Source organism: Peromyscus leucopus, chromosome 9 (assembly GCF_004664715.2).
Source record: "Peromyscus leucopus breed LL Stock chromosome 9, UCI_PerLeu_2.1, whole genome shotgun sequence".
NCBI lineage: Eukaryota > Metazoa > Chordata > Mammalia > Rodentia > Cricetidae > Peromyscus > Peromyscus leucopus.
In genome coordinates this window covers 93,469,218-93,482,991 of record NC_051070.1, presented here as the reverse complement: position 1 = coordinate 93,482,991, position 13,774 = coordinate 93,469,218, and the positions used below count along the sequence as shown (strand labels likewise).

Below are 13,774 nucleotides of genomic sequence, written 5' to 3'. Positions count from 1 at the left end.
TGAGGGACTGTCTACTTTGGGGTGGTCTTTGGGGAACTATCTTGATTAAATTAATTGATATGAGAAGATTCAGCCTACTGTGGACAGCACTAAGCAGAGAAAAACAGGAATGATCTGTGGGTTTTTCACCTGAGTACCTAAATTAGCCACTGAACCACTTGCAATAAGAAATGACCTAGGAGTCATTTCCATGACAAAGGAGCTTGAGTGACCCAGTGAGAACAAGCGGAGAAAGTCCCTCCAGCCAGGTGTGGTGTCACAGACCTACAATGGCAGCACGCGGAGGTGATGACAGGAGCTCACCGAATTCAATGCTATTCTTGGCTACACAGTGAGTTCCAAGGCCAACCTGGGATACATAGGAGCCTGTCTGAAACAAAACGAACAAACAAAAGTTGAATAAATATAGCAGAACAGGGACTCTAGATCTTAACAACCTGTAACAGGGAAAATAGGTTACAAGAGACCAAACTGTCCAAGTGGCCCCAAAGAGGGCTAACTGTAGGCACCAATAATGGTCCACTGGAAAGAAAATGCTAGAACTACCATTCTTTTTAGTACAAAATGCAAATCAATAAACTTAAAATATGGGTTAATATTTAGACTAAAAGTGGCTCCCTCATGAACTCCAGAAACTACTCAGAGGAGAAAGAAATGGCAGAAAGTAGAAGAGTGGCATGTTCCTCCTCCCTGTATTTATGATGTGTTTCAGTGTTTGAGTTTTAAATGCTCCTGGCTAAGTGCATTTGTAGGTATGGAGCTTTTTGGTTTTGGTTTCTCAAGACAGGGTCTCTCTGTGTAACTCTAGCTGTACTAGAACTTGACCTGTAAACCAGGCTGGCCTCGGACTCAGAGATTCGCTTGCCTCTGTCTCCTGAGTGCTGGTTTTAACTAAAGTTCATCCCTAGCTTAATGATATTACAAAGAACTACGGGTATTAAAGCTAATACATGTAGACAAGGAAAAAATGAGAAGGCCAGAACATTTCTAGCATGGACTCCTTCACTTCCTCACATATTCACTAGGAAAAGCTGCATTATAATGTAACAACAAAAATCATGAGACCTAACAAAGTTACTTCCCAAATTAAAAATTATTAGTACTATGTAAAATGTAGACCTATGTGCATAATTAGAAAATATACATATACTGTTAACAATTTAAAAATGAGTTCCTCTTTGTATTGTTGTATAATGAACACAGTACAATATTCATGAATAAAACAAAGAAACAAAATATATTTAGAATATGTATTCAGAATATCTTATTGATGGCACATAATTAAAGGATGGAGATGTATAAGACAAGTGTATGAGAAATAAAGAGACAGTGGTGAAGATGGGGAAGAAATAACAAGAAACCCAGGCCATACAGGACCCAAGAGAGAATGTATGCTGACTTGTTTTAAAACAGTTTAGAGGAAAGGTTTCTAAACAATGGTCTGTTACAAACGGGATTATGTGCTGAGATGCATTTGTGACGACAGTGCAGCATGGGGGAGAATGATCCTAGAGAACAGTATAAATGCCACCAGGAAGCCTTCCTGAGAAAAGAGATCAGAGGGGTCTTGTAGGATATTACTTTAAGGCGTGTTACTTTTGTTTATGTTTCATTTGACTAACTCTGTGAAGCTATGTTACTTTGCCTGTCTAAAACACCTGATAGTCTAACAAAGAACTGAACAGTCAATAGCAAGGCAGGAGAATGGACAGGTGAGGCTGGCAGGCAGAGAGAATAAATAGGAGGAAAAATCTGAGAAGAAAAGGAGCCAGAGAAGGAGGAAGACATCAGGAGTCAGCAACCCAGCTACATTGCAAGCCACAGAGTAAGAGTTACAGAAGAGAATGGGAAAAGCCAAGAGGCAAAAGGTAGATGGGATACTTTAAGGAAAGCTAGCTAGAAACAAGCCAAGCTAAGGCCGGGCATTTAAAGTAAGAAAGACTAAGTCTCCATATGTGATTTATTTGGGAGCTTGGTGGTGGGTCTCCCAAAAGAAAAAAAAAGCCAACAACATAGGTGGGCCCTGTGTCTGAGACCAGCATGTCAGAGGAGACAGGATCTCAGTTAACAGCTCAGAAGAAAGCAGATACAAGGTTTTAAGAAATGAAGCGGTAAGAAAGTCAACAGAGAGAACATGTTGATTGATATGAAACAGAAATTGTTATAAAGCAAAATTAAAATAAGCGTAAATAAAATGTAAAAACAAAACTCTCCATTTATTTGAAAGAATTCTTATTAAAATGTTGCACTGAAGTGGTGTCTTTCTCTTGAATGCAGTTTTCATTTAGTGAGAGGGTTAAGAACTCATTTAGAGTATTTTTATTTTCAATTTATTCCCTTTCTATCTGGAAATTACCTCATTTGTTGTAGTTTTAATGGCATTCAAATGATCTTGAACAATAAGGTTTATTTTCTTGCCTTACTTTGTTACATATTCATTGGTCCAAGGAGGGAGGCTTAAGCTATGAAAATAGAAGGCTGTTGATTGCAGGGCAATTATGGCAGCTGGGTAACCAGGGACTATTGCTACACAAGGCTGCAGTTAATTGCCTGACAGAGAAAAGGTTATTTGGAGTATAAATGGAAGTTTAAAATATGAAATCTGTTTGAGACCAAAAAGGCTTTTTCTTCACTATTCATACTTCCAATTATTTTAGCTTCTGATATGAGATATTTAAGACTCTTTATAAGAAAGTACAAAGCTCATGATTCTGTCAAATAGATGATGCTGGATGAGCATGCTAACTACTCTAGCAAAGAGTCAATGATCTCCAAGTCTACCAGCTCTTTTTCACTTTTAATATCATCTTTTATATTTGTGACTTCTAGATGTGGAGCCTATTTTTAAGCATGAACATTCTATTTAATAATAAATTTTAAGTAACATTTTTAATTCATTTTGGAATTCAATAAATATTTTCTTACAAAAAATAACTTTTCCTATAGTGTAAACTGTATGTTGTACCAAAAAGATCATGAACTAAGAGGTATAAATAATATATCACCCACAATTTTACAACTTACAGAAAATTATGGTTAAGATATGTGTGTAAGATTTTCCAGACTTTAAAATTTTATCCTTTTTTCAATATGAAGAATTAAATTAATAATTTTCAATATGAAAAATTTAAATGTTACACACATACAATTTATAGTGTTTAGGTTTACCAGTCTCAGTTTACCTTTCTTTTCCATCTAATAATGGTCTTGATATCAAACAAACCACAACTTTTTTTGCTGTTTGTTTTGTTTTGTCTTTGGCAGGGTCTGCCTATGTAGCCCAGGTTATCTTGGAACTCATGATCCTCTTCCTACCTCAGCCTTCTTCCGAATGCTAGGATTAATATCCTGCCCCACCACACTCATGATCATCACTAAAAAAAAAAAAAAAGGTGTGTGTACATGAGTGATGGTGCCTGTGGAGGTCAGAAGAGGTTGCTGGATCCCATAAAGCTGGAGTTATGGATGGTTGTGGGCCACTTGATGTGGGTGCTGGGATCCTCTGCAAGAACAACAATGCTTTTAACTACTGAGCCACCTTCCAGGTCCCAGCTTCACCACTTTAATAGAGACCAAGTGTGCTACATAAGGATGTATCATAATATAAGCAATCCCCTACTTAGGGATGTAAAGTTATGTTTGACCTTTAAGAGTGACAGATTAGCAAATAAGATACAGAACATTAAAATTCTTATAGATCTCTTCTCTTATTAAATAGATTCAGACTAAGAAGTTGCCTAATCGTTGGTTCATAAGACAAATAAATTTAAAAATTAACTAGCCCAGAAAGACTATGGCTCAGCATCTGTCTACCACTTGAGAAGCCTTGGTTGTTAACTCCTAACACTGTAAAAAGGATAAATGTGTATAGGTGATTATTTTGTTATTACTGTAATATTATTTAATAATTTCAATGAAATAATCAAAAATTATGATAATTTTTTAAAAAATATATCCTTATACAAAACAAGCAGTAATTTCTAATGGTAAAGAATTTATATATTTTTATATGCATCTTAACTTAAACTTTAAAAACTTACTTTATATAGCTAAAGAAATAGTTACAGAGTTTATTAGAATTTATTTAGCTTCTATGGAGGTTAATTTTTTTTTTTTTTTGGTGGTTTTTTTCAAGATAGGGTTTCACTGTATATCCCTGGCTGTCCTGAAACTCATTCTGTAGACCAGCTGGCCTTGAACTCACAGAGAGCCACTTGTCTTTGCCTCCCAAGTGCTGGGATTAAAGGCGTGCCCACCACTGCCCAGCAGTTAATTTTTTTTAAAACTATGTCTCTTATTCCTTGACATTAGTTCATTATAAATTTCAATTGGTATTATCACTCAAATTGATGATAGTAAAAATAATTGCTAAGTTCTCCTATAGAATAAAAATTGATGATTAAAAGTTTAAATGAGCCGGGCGGTGGTGGCGCACGCCTTTAATCCCAGCACTCGGGAGGCAGAGGCAGGCGGATCTCTGTGAGTTCGAGGCCAGCCTGGGCTACCAAGTGAGTTCCAGGAAAAGGCGCAAAGCTACACAGAGAAACCCTGTCTCGAAAAACCAAAAGTTTAAATGAAATGATATTTAAAGCCAAGTATAGTCCAGGGGCCAGAGAGATAGCTGAGTGGTAAAGAGCGCTTATTGATCTTGCAGAAAACCTGGGTTCAGTTTCCAGCACCTACTGGGCAACTCACAGTTGCCTGTAACTCCAGATTCAGGGGATCTGAATCCCTCTTCTGGCTTCCCTGGCCCCTGTATGCATGTAGAAAGCACACACTCATGCAGGCTCACATATACAAAAATAAGTAAATAAATCTTCTTTTTAAAAGTGTATTCCAGATGCATGTCTATAATCTGAACACTTGGGATGTGGGAACAGAAGGTACAAAGTTCAAGGTCACTCTCAACTATATACCAAGTCCGAGGTCAAGCAGGGTTACAGGGAAAAAAAAGTATATTATAGTAATTCATGGACAACCAAGAGTTGTTCATAAAAACAAAACAAAAGAACCAAGGAGAAGTTGATAAATACTACCCCACTAATAGTATACATCTCTAAATTTTTGTTGGTAATAATGACACTTTGTTTGAGTGACAGCATCTTAAAACTGTCACTATGTCTTACATTTTCCTGAACTACAAGGTTAGGGATCAACCATGGTTCAGAAAGTAGGAAGAGTTTTCTGAGCTACAGCACTAATGAAATACTTACAAGGTTCAGGAATACATATAAGTATTCTCAAGCTTTTTTTTGTAAGACTGGTTAGCATTGAGCATTTTAAACTTAACACTGTAATTAAACAAAAGGTAATAGGAAATCTCAAAAAGATACATTCTAGCACTGTAATTAGAAAGCTTCAAAGCCACTAGAAATCAAAGAAAGGTGGTAAGTGAGGTTCCAATTCTGTATCAGTGTGCTGTGGGATATTCTGTATGTTATAGGTGTTGCTCTGATTGGTTAATAAATAAAACACTGATTGGCCAGTAGCCAGGCAGGAAATATAGGTGGGACAATGAGAGAGGAGAATTCGGGGAAGTGGAAGGCTGAGACAGAGAGATGCCGCCAGCCATGCCACTGCCATGAAAAGCAACTTATAGATTAATAGAAATTGGTTAATTTAAGATGTAAGAACAGTTAGCAAGAAGCCTGCCATGGCCATACAGTTTGTAAGCAATATAAGTCTCTGTGTTTACTTGGTTGGGTCTGAGCGGCTGTGGGACTAGCGGGTGAGAGAAATTTGTCCTGATTTTGGGCCAGGCATGAAAACTCTAGCTACATCAGTGTATCTAGAAACTGATACAGAATTAAGGTGTCATGGATGGGCTACTTACACAGATGGAGGGGATATGAGAGTTCATTGGAGGGTTTTAAAATTTATTCTTATTTTATTCCTTAATTTTTACATGATTGATATATGAAATATTAGTATAGAAATAGTATAGAGGCATATAATCTAGAAATAGGCAACCATTTTGGATTATGCAGTCAACATTCTATTACAGGTAAAACACTCAAAAATGAACACAGAGGCCAGGCAAGGTAGCCTATGCCTATAACTTCAGCACTTTGTGGGTGGAGGTAGAAGGAAAGTGAGTTTAAGGCCAATCTGGGCTGAAATGAGGCATTGTCTTAAAAAAAAAAAGAAGAAAATAAACAAGACAGAAACCACTGCTGTAAGGAATGGAGGCTTGAGTTACTATTCTGTCAGTCAAGCAGTTGTACTCCTCTGAGTCTGACAACTCTGTCCTGAAGATGTGAAACTTTACATAAAGAATCATTGTTTCACTGGGCAGTGGTGGCACACGCCTTTAATCCCTGCACTCGGGCGGCAGGGGCAGGTGAATCACTGTGAGTTCGAGGCCAGCCTGGTCTACAGAGCAAGTTCCAGGACAGGCTCCAAAGCTACACAGAGAAACGATCTGGAAAAGCCAAAAAAGAAAAAAAAAAAATCATTGTTTCTAAAAGCAAACCTAGGGAAGCTCCAGAGTTTATAGGGCTTTCATACATACTAACTCCTGACATGCTAACTCCTGGTACTGCCGATCTGACAGTTACATTTCTAAGAACCATCATAAGCACTGGCTGGCTGGGTTTATTACTATAAACCAATAAAATGTGTGAGGCTAATGAAAAGGGAAACAAGCACTTTAAAGGTTTCGTCAGTCAAAGGAGACACATATGAGTATGGGTAGAGGAGTTAAATCTTTCACACACACAAAAAAAAGTCAGGAAAATACTCAATACAGGTTACAAGAAAAGGACAGAAGACATCTGTGTCTTAGCTGGCCAGAACCTACCACCTTTATTCTTTATTTTCAAAGGGGCAGTGTGGGGCTTTCCAGGATGAGACAGAAAAGATTCTCAATCTCTTGACTACCAAGGAAAGAAGAGCTCAAATAGTTCAGAATTAGCTAATCTGAGAAGATGATAGGTGGATTTAAGAATTGATTATGTAAAGCTCTCTATATAGAGGACAGTGACAAGGTATTCCATTAAAATTATAATATGTAGATATGAGTTTAAACTGGTTATTAATAAAATAACTGTAGAAATACATAAAATTTCTGACAGTGAAAACTGGGAATATTTAATAACCTTCATCAAAAGGAATTTTTGCAAACCAAGTATTTCCTATTGTTACAGAGTATTGTCCTCTAGGCATGACATGGCCACTGCTATCTCAAAGTCACAGCAGCTGTGATGATCAGCACTCAGGAGACCTTCACAAGACTGGGCCAGTCCCTCATAGAAGGAAAGCGTGAAGGGAAGCCTGTGGTGGTTTCAATGAGATGTTGTCACCCATAAGTCTTGGGCATTTGAATATTTGGCCCCCAGTTGTAGTCACTGTTTGGGGGCTTAGGAGGTATGGCCTTGCTGGAGGAAGTGTGTCACTGGGGGCTAGCTCTGAGGTTCAAAAGCTGCATGCCATTCCTAGTTAGTGCTTTCTCTGCTTCCTGTTTATAGTTCAAGATGTGACCTGTCAGCTGCTGCTCTAGCCTCCACGTCTCCTACCTGCTGCAATGCTGTCCCTTGTCACTATGGACCCTAACACTCTTTAACCATAACCTCTAAATAAACCCCCTTTTCTATAAAGTTACCTTGGACACGGTGTTTTATCACAGCAATAGAAAAGTCACTAACACAGACCCTTACCTGAGATTTTAGCTTCTCCCTTGCTCTTATGTCCTAATCCAGTTCCATGTGCCGCCAGGAATAACCAGAGTATCTAAGCACTAGGAAACTAACTGAAAAGCAGATTTCATCTATGCAGCTTCAGGGAGGAACTCATCCATGACCCAGGCTAGGGTGCAACTTTTTAATGATGCATCTGTTTAGGCATCATTTATAAACCTATAAATAAGCCCAAGAAACCCAACTAGTTTACCTAGCTGGACTTGGATGGACTCATTCTCTTGGTATGCTGCTAGTGCCCTATCTGAGGTACATATACATTTGTTATGTCTCCCCAGGAAAAGACACACAACAGCTATTAAATGGGATCATTTAATTTTGCCAATAGTGCCTGCTAAGACAACAAAAAACCCGATTTCAATTCTTCATGCTAATAACTAAATTTCACTGCCTTTAAGAATACATTATCAGTTTACTAATAGGTTATTGATGTGAGATATTTGTACACTGTGTGGAAACGTATTGCTGTGATTGGTGTAATAAAAAGCTGAATGGCCAATAGCTAGGAAGAGGTCAGGGAGGACTTCAGGGGACAGAGAGGACTCTGGGAAGAAGAAGGGAGGAGTTGCCAGCCAGATGGAGAGGAAATAGGTGGTGTAAGATGAAAGAGAGGTAATGCTACGTGACAGAATGTAGATTAATATAAATGGGTTAATTTAAGTTGTAAGAGTTAATTGAGACAAGCCTGGTCGAGCTTTCATAATTAATAATAAGTCTCCGTGTCATTATTCGGGAGCTGGCAGACAGGACAGAAGAAAACTTGTTACAAATTATCATTTACTTTAAACCTAAAGAAGTCAGTTTTTCATTAAGATGTTGGTAATGGTTAGACCATGAGAATTAATAATGCCCATGGAGATTGGCAGCATGTAAAATTCAGATTACAAGTATAAATACAATAGTGGCAATCAACTAATCTAATGGCCATAATACACACCGGTTCAGCAAGTTTATTTGTTTGAGGTTAATTAAAGACATGCTCATTTGTGTACTTGGTACTGATATAAGTACCAAGAAAGTGGGTACATTTGTAAATAATACCTCAGGTTGAGTTTTAACATACAACAGCTGGCCATGGTTGTACACAACTATGATCCCAGCACTCCAGAGGCTGAAGTGGGAGGATCATGGGTTGAAGGTTAGCCTGGGCTACACAGCAAAAACAGGAAGGAACTGAAGGAAGGAGGAAAATAAATGGCAGCCATTTTCCCCACATTTGCTATAACTTTGACTATTTTGAAAATGCTTAACAAATTTGAAGATATCAGCGTTCTAAAACCAAGAACATTTGAGAAGTAACTGCAGGAATAATTCTTTTTTGCTGTCTCACCACTGACAGGATGTAAAGGAATGTTGGGTTGTAACACTACCATTGGAGCAGAGGGCAGGCTTGGCAGCTGCCCTGGTTGGTTTCCTGAGTGCTGTGTTAATGGAGCAGGATCCTCAGACTGCTCCGCAGGAAACTGGACAGCAGCAGGTTGCTGAGACAATTCCACCTTCTTATTTGACCCATCCAATCTGCTGCTTCTCTCTAAGGCAATCAGGTCACGAATTTTCTGCAGCTGCTCCACTGAGGCTTTTTTAGGAAAGATGAGATGTGTTTCTCCCTGGAATTTACAGAATTGAGAAAAATCTTAACTTCTGCTTTACACTGACAGTCGTTCTTACATACAGTGAAACCAATACTATTGAATGTATTATATCTTTTTTAAAAAATATATTTTTTATTTTTTATATGTATGGGTATTTTGACTGCATATATGTGTCTTGTGCACTGTGTGTGTGCCTGTTGCCCAGGGAAGCCAAAGGAGGGTGCTGGCTCCACTGGAACTGGAGTCACAGATGTTTCTGAGCTGCCATGTGGGTGTCGGTTCCTCTTGAAGAGTAGACAGCACTCTTAACCATGGCACCATCTTTGCAGGCCTGAAGGTATCATATCTCAAGAAATATACTAGTTTTTAAACAAAATTAAGAAAATGTGTTTCCTTGCTAACATATAAAGCTTAGCATATTTATTATAGTTCAAGGGACCTTTATTTATTTTACTTTACTGTTTGTGACAGGTCTCCTATATGCCAAGTCAGCCTTGAGTTTACTCTCTAGCTGAGGATGACCTTGAACTTCCTGATCTTCCTCCGAGTCCACTTCCTAAATGCTGGGATTATAGACATGTACCACCAAGCCTAGTCAATGCCGGGCTGGAGCTTGAACCTATGACTTTATGCATTCGTGGCCAGCAGCACTCTACCAACTGACCTACATCCTAGTCTTAGGAGAACTTTAGAACAATGCAACACAGAATAGCTTATAAGAGTGGCAAAACGCATATCCCTAAATTCTCTGCAATAAAATAAGATACTGTAAGTTTCTATTAAATTCCATACAAAGTAATGACAGTAGAAAAACTGCCATACAAAAGGCCTGAGCCAGGAGGCTGAGACTATAATCTCAGCTACTCAGGACACTGAGAAGCAGAATCCCAAAACCAATGAAGGCCTGGGCAAGCTAGTGAGATGGTCTCACAATATAGTTTTGTTTTTTTTAATCTGGCGATATAGGTCAGTGGGCTACATTGGCTGCCTAGCAATTATGAAGAACAAGGTTCAGTCCCCAGTATAGATGTTTGTTTTTGTTTTTAAACACAATAAAAAGATCAAGAAGGTATTGTATAAAACTACTGAGAAGCTATGTAACACATAGTAATACAAATATGATTTACAAAAATTAATTGGCTATCTCAAAATAGTTAATAGCATTCTTTAACGTTCCCAAAGAAATAATGTCTGAGGTGATAGATATGTCAGTTATCTTGACCTGGTTTAATAAATTGTATACAATAGTAATAATAATAATAATAATAGTTGTGTACAATTGTAACTAAAACATTTTTTTATAAAAGTTACATGACAATTTCTAAACCCAAGCCTTTAGAAAATAGCTACATCAGAAGTGTTTGGGTTCACCATTTCCCAAGAACAGTTAAAAATATACACTGACAGTTAATTTGAAAATACAGATATAATTGTTTTGTAATGCTAGGAGTCTTATACATACTAGGCAAGTCCTCTACCCTCATGTGACATCTTTAGCCCCAAACTATAGACTTATTTATTTATTCCTTCCTTTCTTTTTTTAATTCAGGGTCTCACTGGGTAGTTCTGGCTTCTCTAGAACTCATTATGTAGACTGAGTGTGTGGTGGTAATCTAATTGTACTGAAATATTATTTTGATTGTATGTTAATAAATAAAGTTGCCCGGGGGTCAGAGCTATTAGAGCCATAGACAGAGTGTGGCGGTGGTGGCACACGCCTTTAATCCCATAGATCTCTATGTGTTCAGGGATACAGCCAGCATTGGAGACATGCCTTTAAGACCTAGGGGGCTGTACATTCAGACAGTGACAAGGCAGTCACGTGTTTGGGTTTACAACCAATGAGAAGGCAGAATGACTGAAAAATCGACTTACAGAAAGGAAGTAGCTCTCTTTCGGGAAGCTGGGACACCGCAGGCGGAAGGGTGAGATTTTAGCTCTGAGCTCTGACCTCTTGGCTTTCTCTTTTACATTGTTTCTGTGTTTCTTATTTAATAAGACGGTTAGTTACATCTACACTGAGTGGGCCTCGAATTCACAGATTTTCCTGCCTCTGCCTCCTGATTGAATGAATGTGCCACCAGGCCTGGTACTATAGATTATTTTCTTAAAGATGTACTTATTTTTTAAATATATATCTATCTGTGTTGAGGTATGTGCAAGTGCCCACAAAGACCCGAAGATGGCACTGGAGCTTCTGGAACTGGAGTTACAGGCCTCTGTGAGGCCCTGTGTGTAGGTGATGAGACTCAAACCCAGGTCCTCTGCAAGAGGATCAAGTGCTCTTAACAGCTGAGCCATCTCTCCAGCATCCTCCAACTCCCACAAAACAAAACAAAACCCTATAGATTATTAACAGGAATGGAAAAGTACTCTAAACAAAACAGAACAAAAATAAGCAATATTTGTTGAAATTAGTTAAGTGCATAGCCACAACAGACTGCTTTAATATAAATATTACACAAAACTCCTAATTTAAAATAATAAATTGTAAATCAAGAAAACAGGTAAAATGAAAATATATCCAACCAAGTTTCAAGGTGTTGAGAAGGAACAGTGGCAAACAGTAAATCTACCAACTATAATGTGATTGAAAGTTGTTACCACACACAGCAGCCACACCCGTTATGTTGGCTAGTTTTTGTCAACTTGACACAGGCTAGAGTCATCTGAGAGGAGGGAACCCCAATTTAGAAAACGCCTCCATGGGGTTGGGGTTTAGCTCAGTGGTAGAGCACTTGCTTAGCAAGTGCTAAGGCCCTGGGTTCGAACCTCAGCTCCCCCGCCCCCCCCCCAAAAAAAAAAGAAAGAAAAGAAAAAAGAAAACGCCTCCATAAGATCAGGCTATAGGCAAGCCTGTAGACATTTTATCAATTAGTGATTGATTGGGGGAGGGCCCAGCTCATTGTTGGAGGGGACAGCTCCCTGGCTGGTGGTCCTGGGTTCTAAGCAGGCTTAGCAAACAATAACGAGCAAGCCAGGAAGTCCCACTCCTCCACGGCCTTAGCATCAGCTCCTGCCTCTAATTTCCTGACCTGTTTGAGTTCTAGTCCTTACAATCAAGAATTGTGATATGCAAGTGTAAGCAAAATAAAGCCTTTCCTCCTCAAGTTGCTTCTGGTCATGGTGCTTGGTACATCAATAGTAACCCTAAGACACCTGTAGATAACTTAAAACAACTGAAAATGATTATTTCCCTGGTAATAGCAGGCTGCTGGAATTAATAATAACAGAAAACCTCATTACACACAATCCTTTTTCAAATGTATATGATGCTTCATGTATTAACCATATTATCTATGAAAATTAATTTCTACCACTCATGATGTTGATGTAGTATAGGCACTGTGCAAGAATTTCATGTACATTCTCTCCACTAATTCTCAGAACCATCTGAAAGGCTGTAATTTTACCATTTACATACATTTTTTTGTGAAAATACAAAGGCTCAGAGAAAGTTGAATAATCTAGCTGGTGCTACCCCATAATTGCTCGATCATGGATTCAAACTGCAATGACCTCAATTGTTTTGTTATGACTGACCCCAACTTAGTCTGAACAGAGATCAAAATCTACAAGCTTGCTCCAACAGCTGGAAGGGGATGAGCAAACAGAACACCCCCATAGTGATGGCTCACTCCTAGTGAATTTGGCTTTTCCAACTTCGGGAAGGAAGTGAAGACTGGTGAATACTGGCGAGCGGGACAGAGACAGGTCTGAGACAGGTCAATGGGTGCAGTGCTGCAGCCAGAGGACATTCCGCTGTGGTTTTGGTATAGCAGAGTGAATGTAGTTACACCTGCACAGTTCTATCTCCAGAGGATTTTGAATGTACTCACCATGATGGACATGCCAACTATCTTGATTTGATTATTACCTCATGTATATACATAAATCAAGACATCACACAGGACCTCACAGAAATGTATAAAATAGTACATGTCAATAAAAAACAAAGATCTGTTTGTAACCCCAGTACTGGGGAAGCCAAAACAGCAAAATCCCAGGTTTGAGGCCAGCCTGGACTCCATAGTGAGTTTCAGGACAGGCTGTCTCAGAAAACAAACAAACGAACAAACAAATAATAAAAGTTTTTAAAAAAGGAAAAAAATTTCACATCCACATGTACCATCTGTTCCCACAAATGGAGCCTTCTGGTGAGTTGGTATTAGTGAAACAGCACTGAAAACACAGGAGGTAGTCTGTAGGGAATGGAACCTAAATTGAACTCTGTGGCCAAAATGGAACTGGTGTATATTTAAGTATGGGGCACCTACGTATCTGGATCTATATCTCAGTCTACACCTCAGAACACCAAGAGGACAGAGGTGTGGCTCTAACCAATCCTAAAAATGATAACTATGGCCAATATGTTCTTATTAAAAATGTTTAATCCATAGCACATTTTCATAAAGGTCAAAATTACAGGCTAAATATAATAGATCCAAGAACATTTTAAGAAATCAAGAATTCTAAGATTCAACAAAC

The 13,774-nt window shown here is 38.5% G+C and overlaps 1 protein-coding gene across 2 annotated transcripts in view; it reads right to left on the bottom strand.

Annotated features, from left to right (window-relative positions):
* The window catches only part of Ngly1 (N-glycanase 1), a 58,889-nt gene that overhangs the window by 35,390 nt on the left and 9,725 nt on the right, over positions 1-13,774 (bottom strand). For both annotated transcript variants that reach the window (XM_028875668.2, XM_028875669.2), the window contains exon 3: positions 9,065-9,301. In XM_028875668.2, coding sequence (XP_028731501.1) covers positions 9,065-9,301 — 237 coding nt within the window. The remainder of the gene's footprint in view (positions 1-9,064; positions 9,302-13,774) is intronic.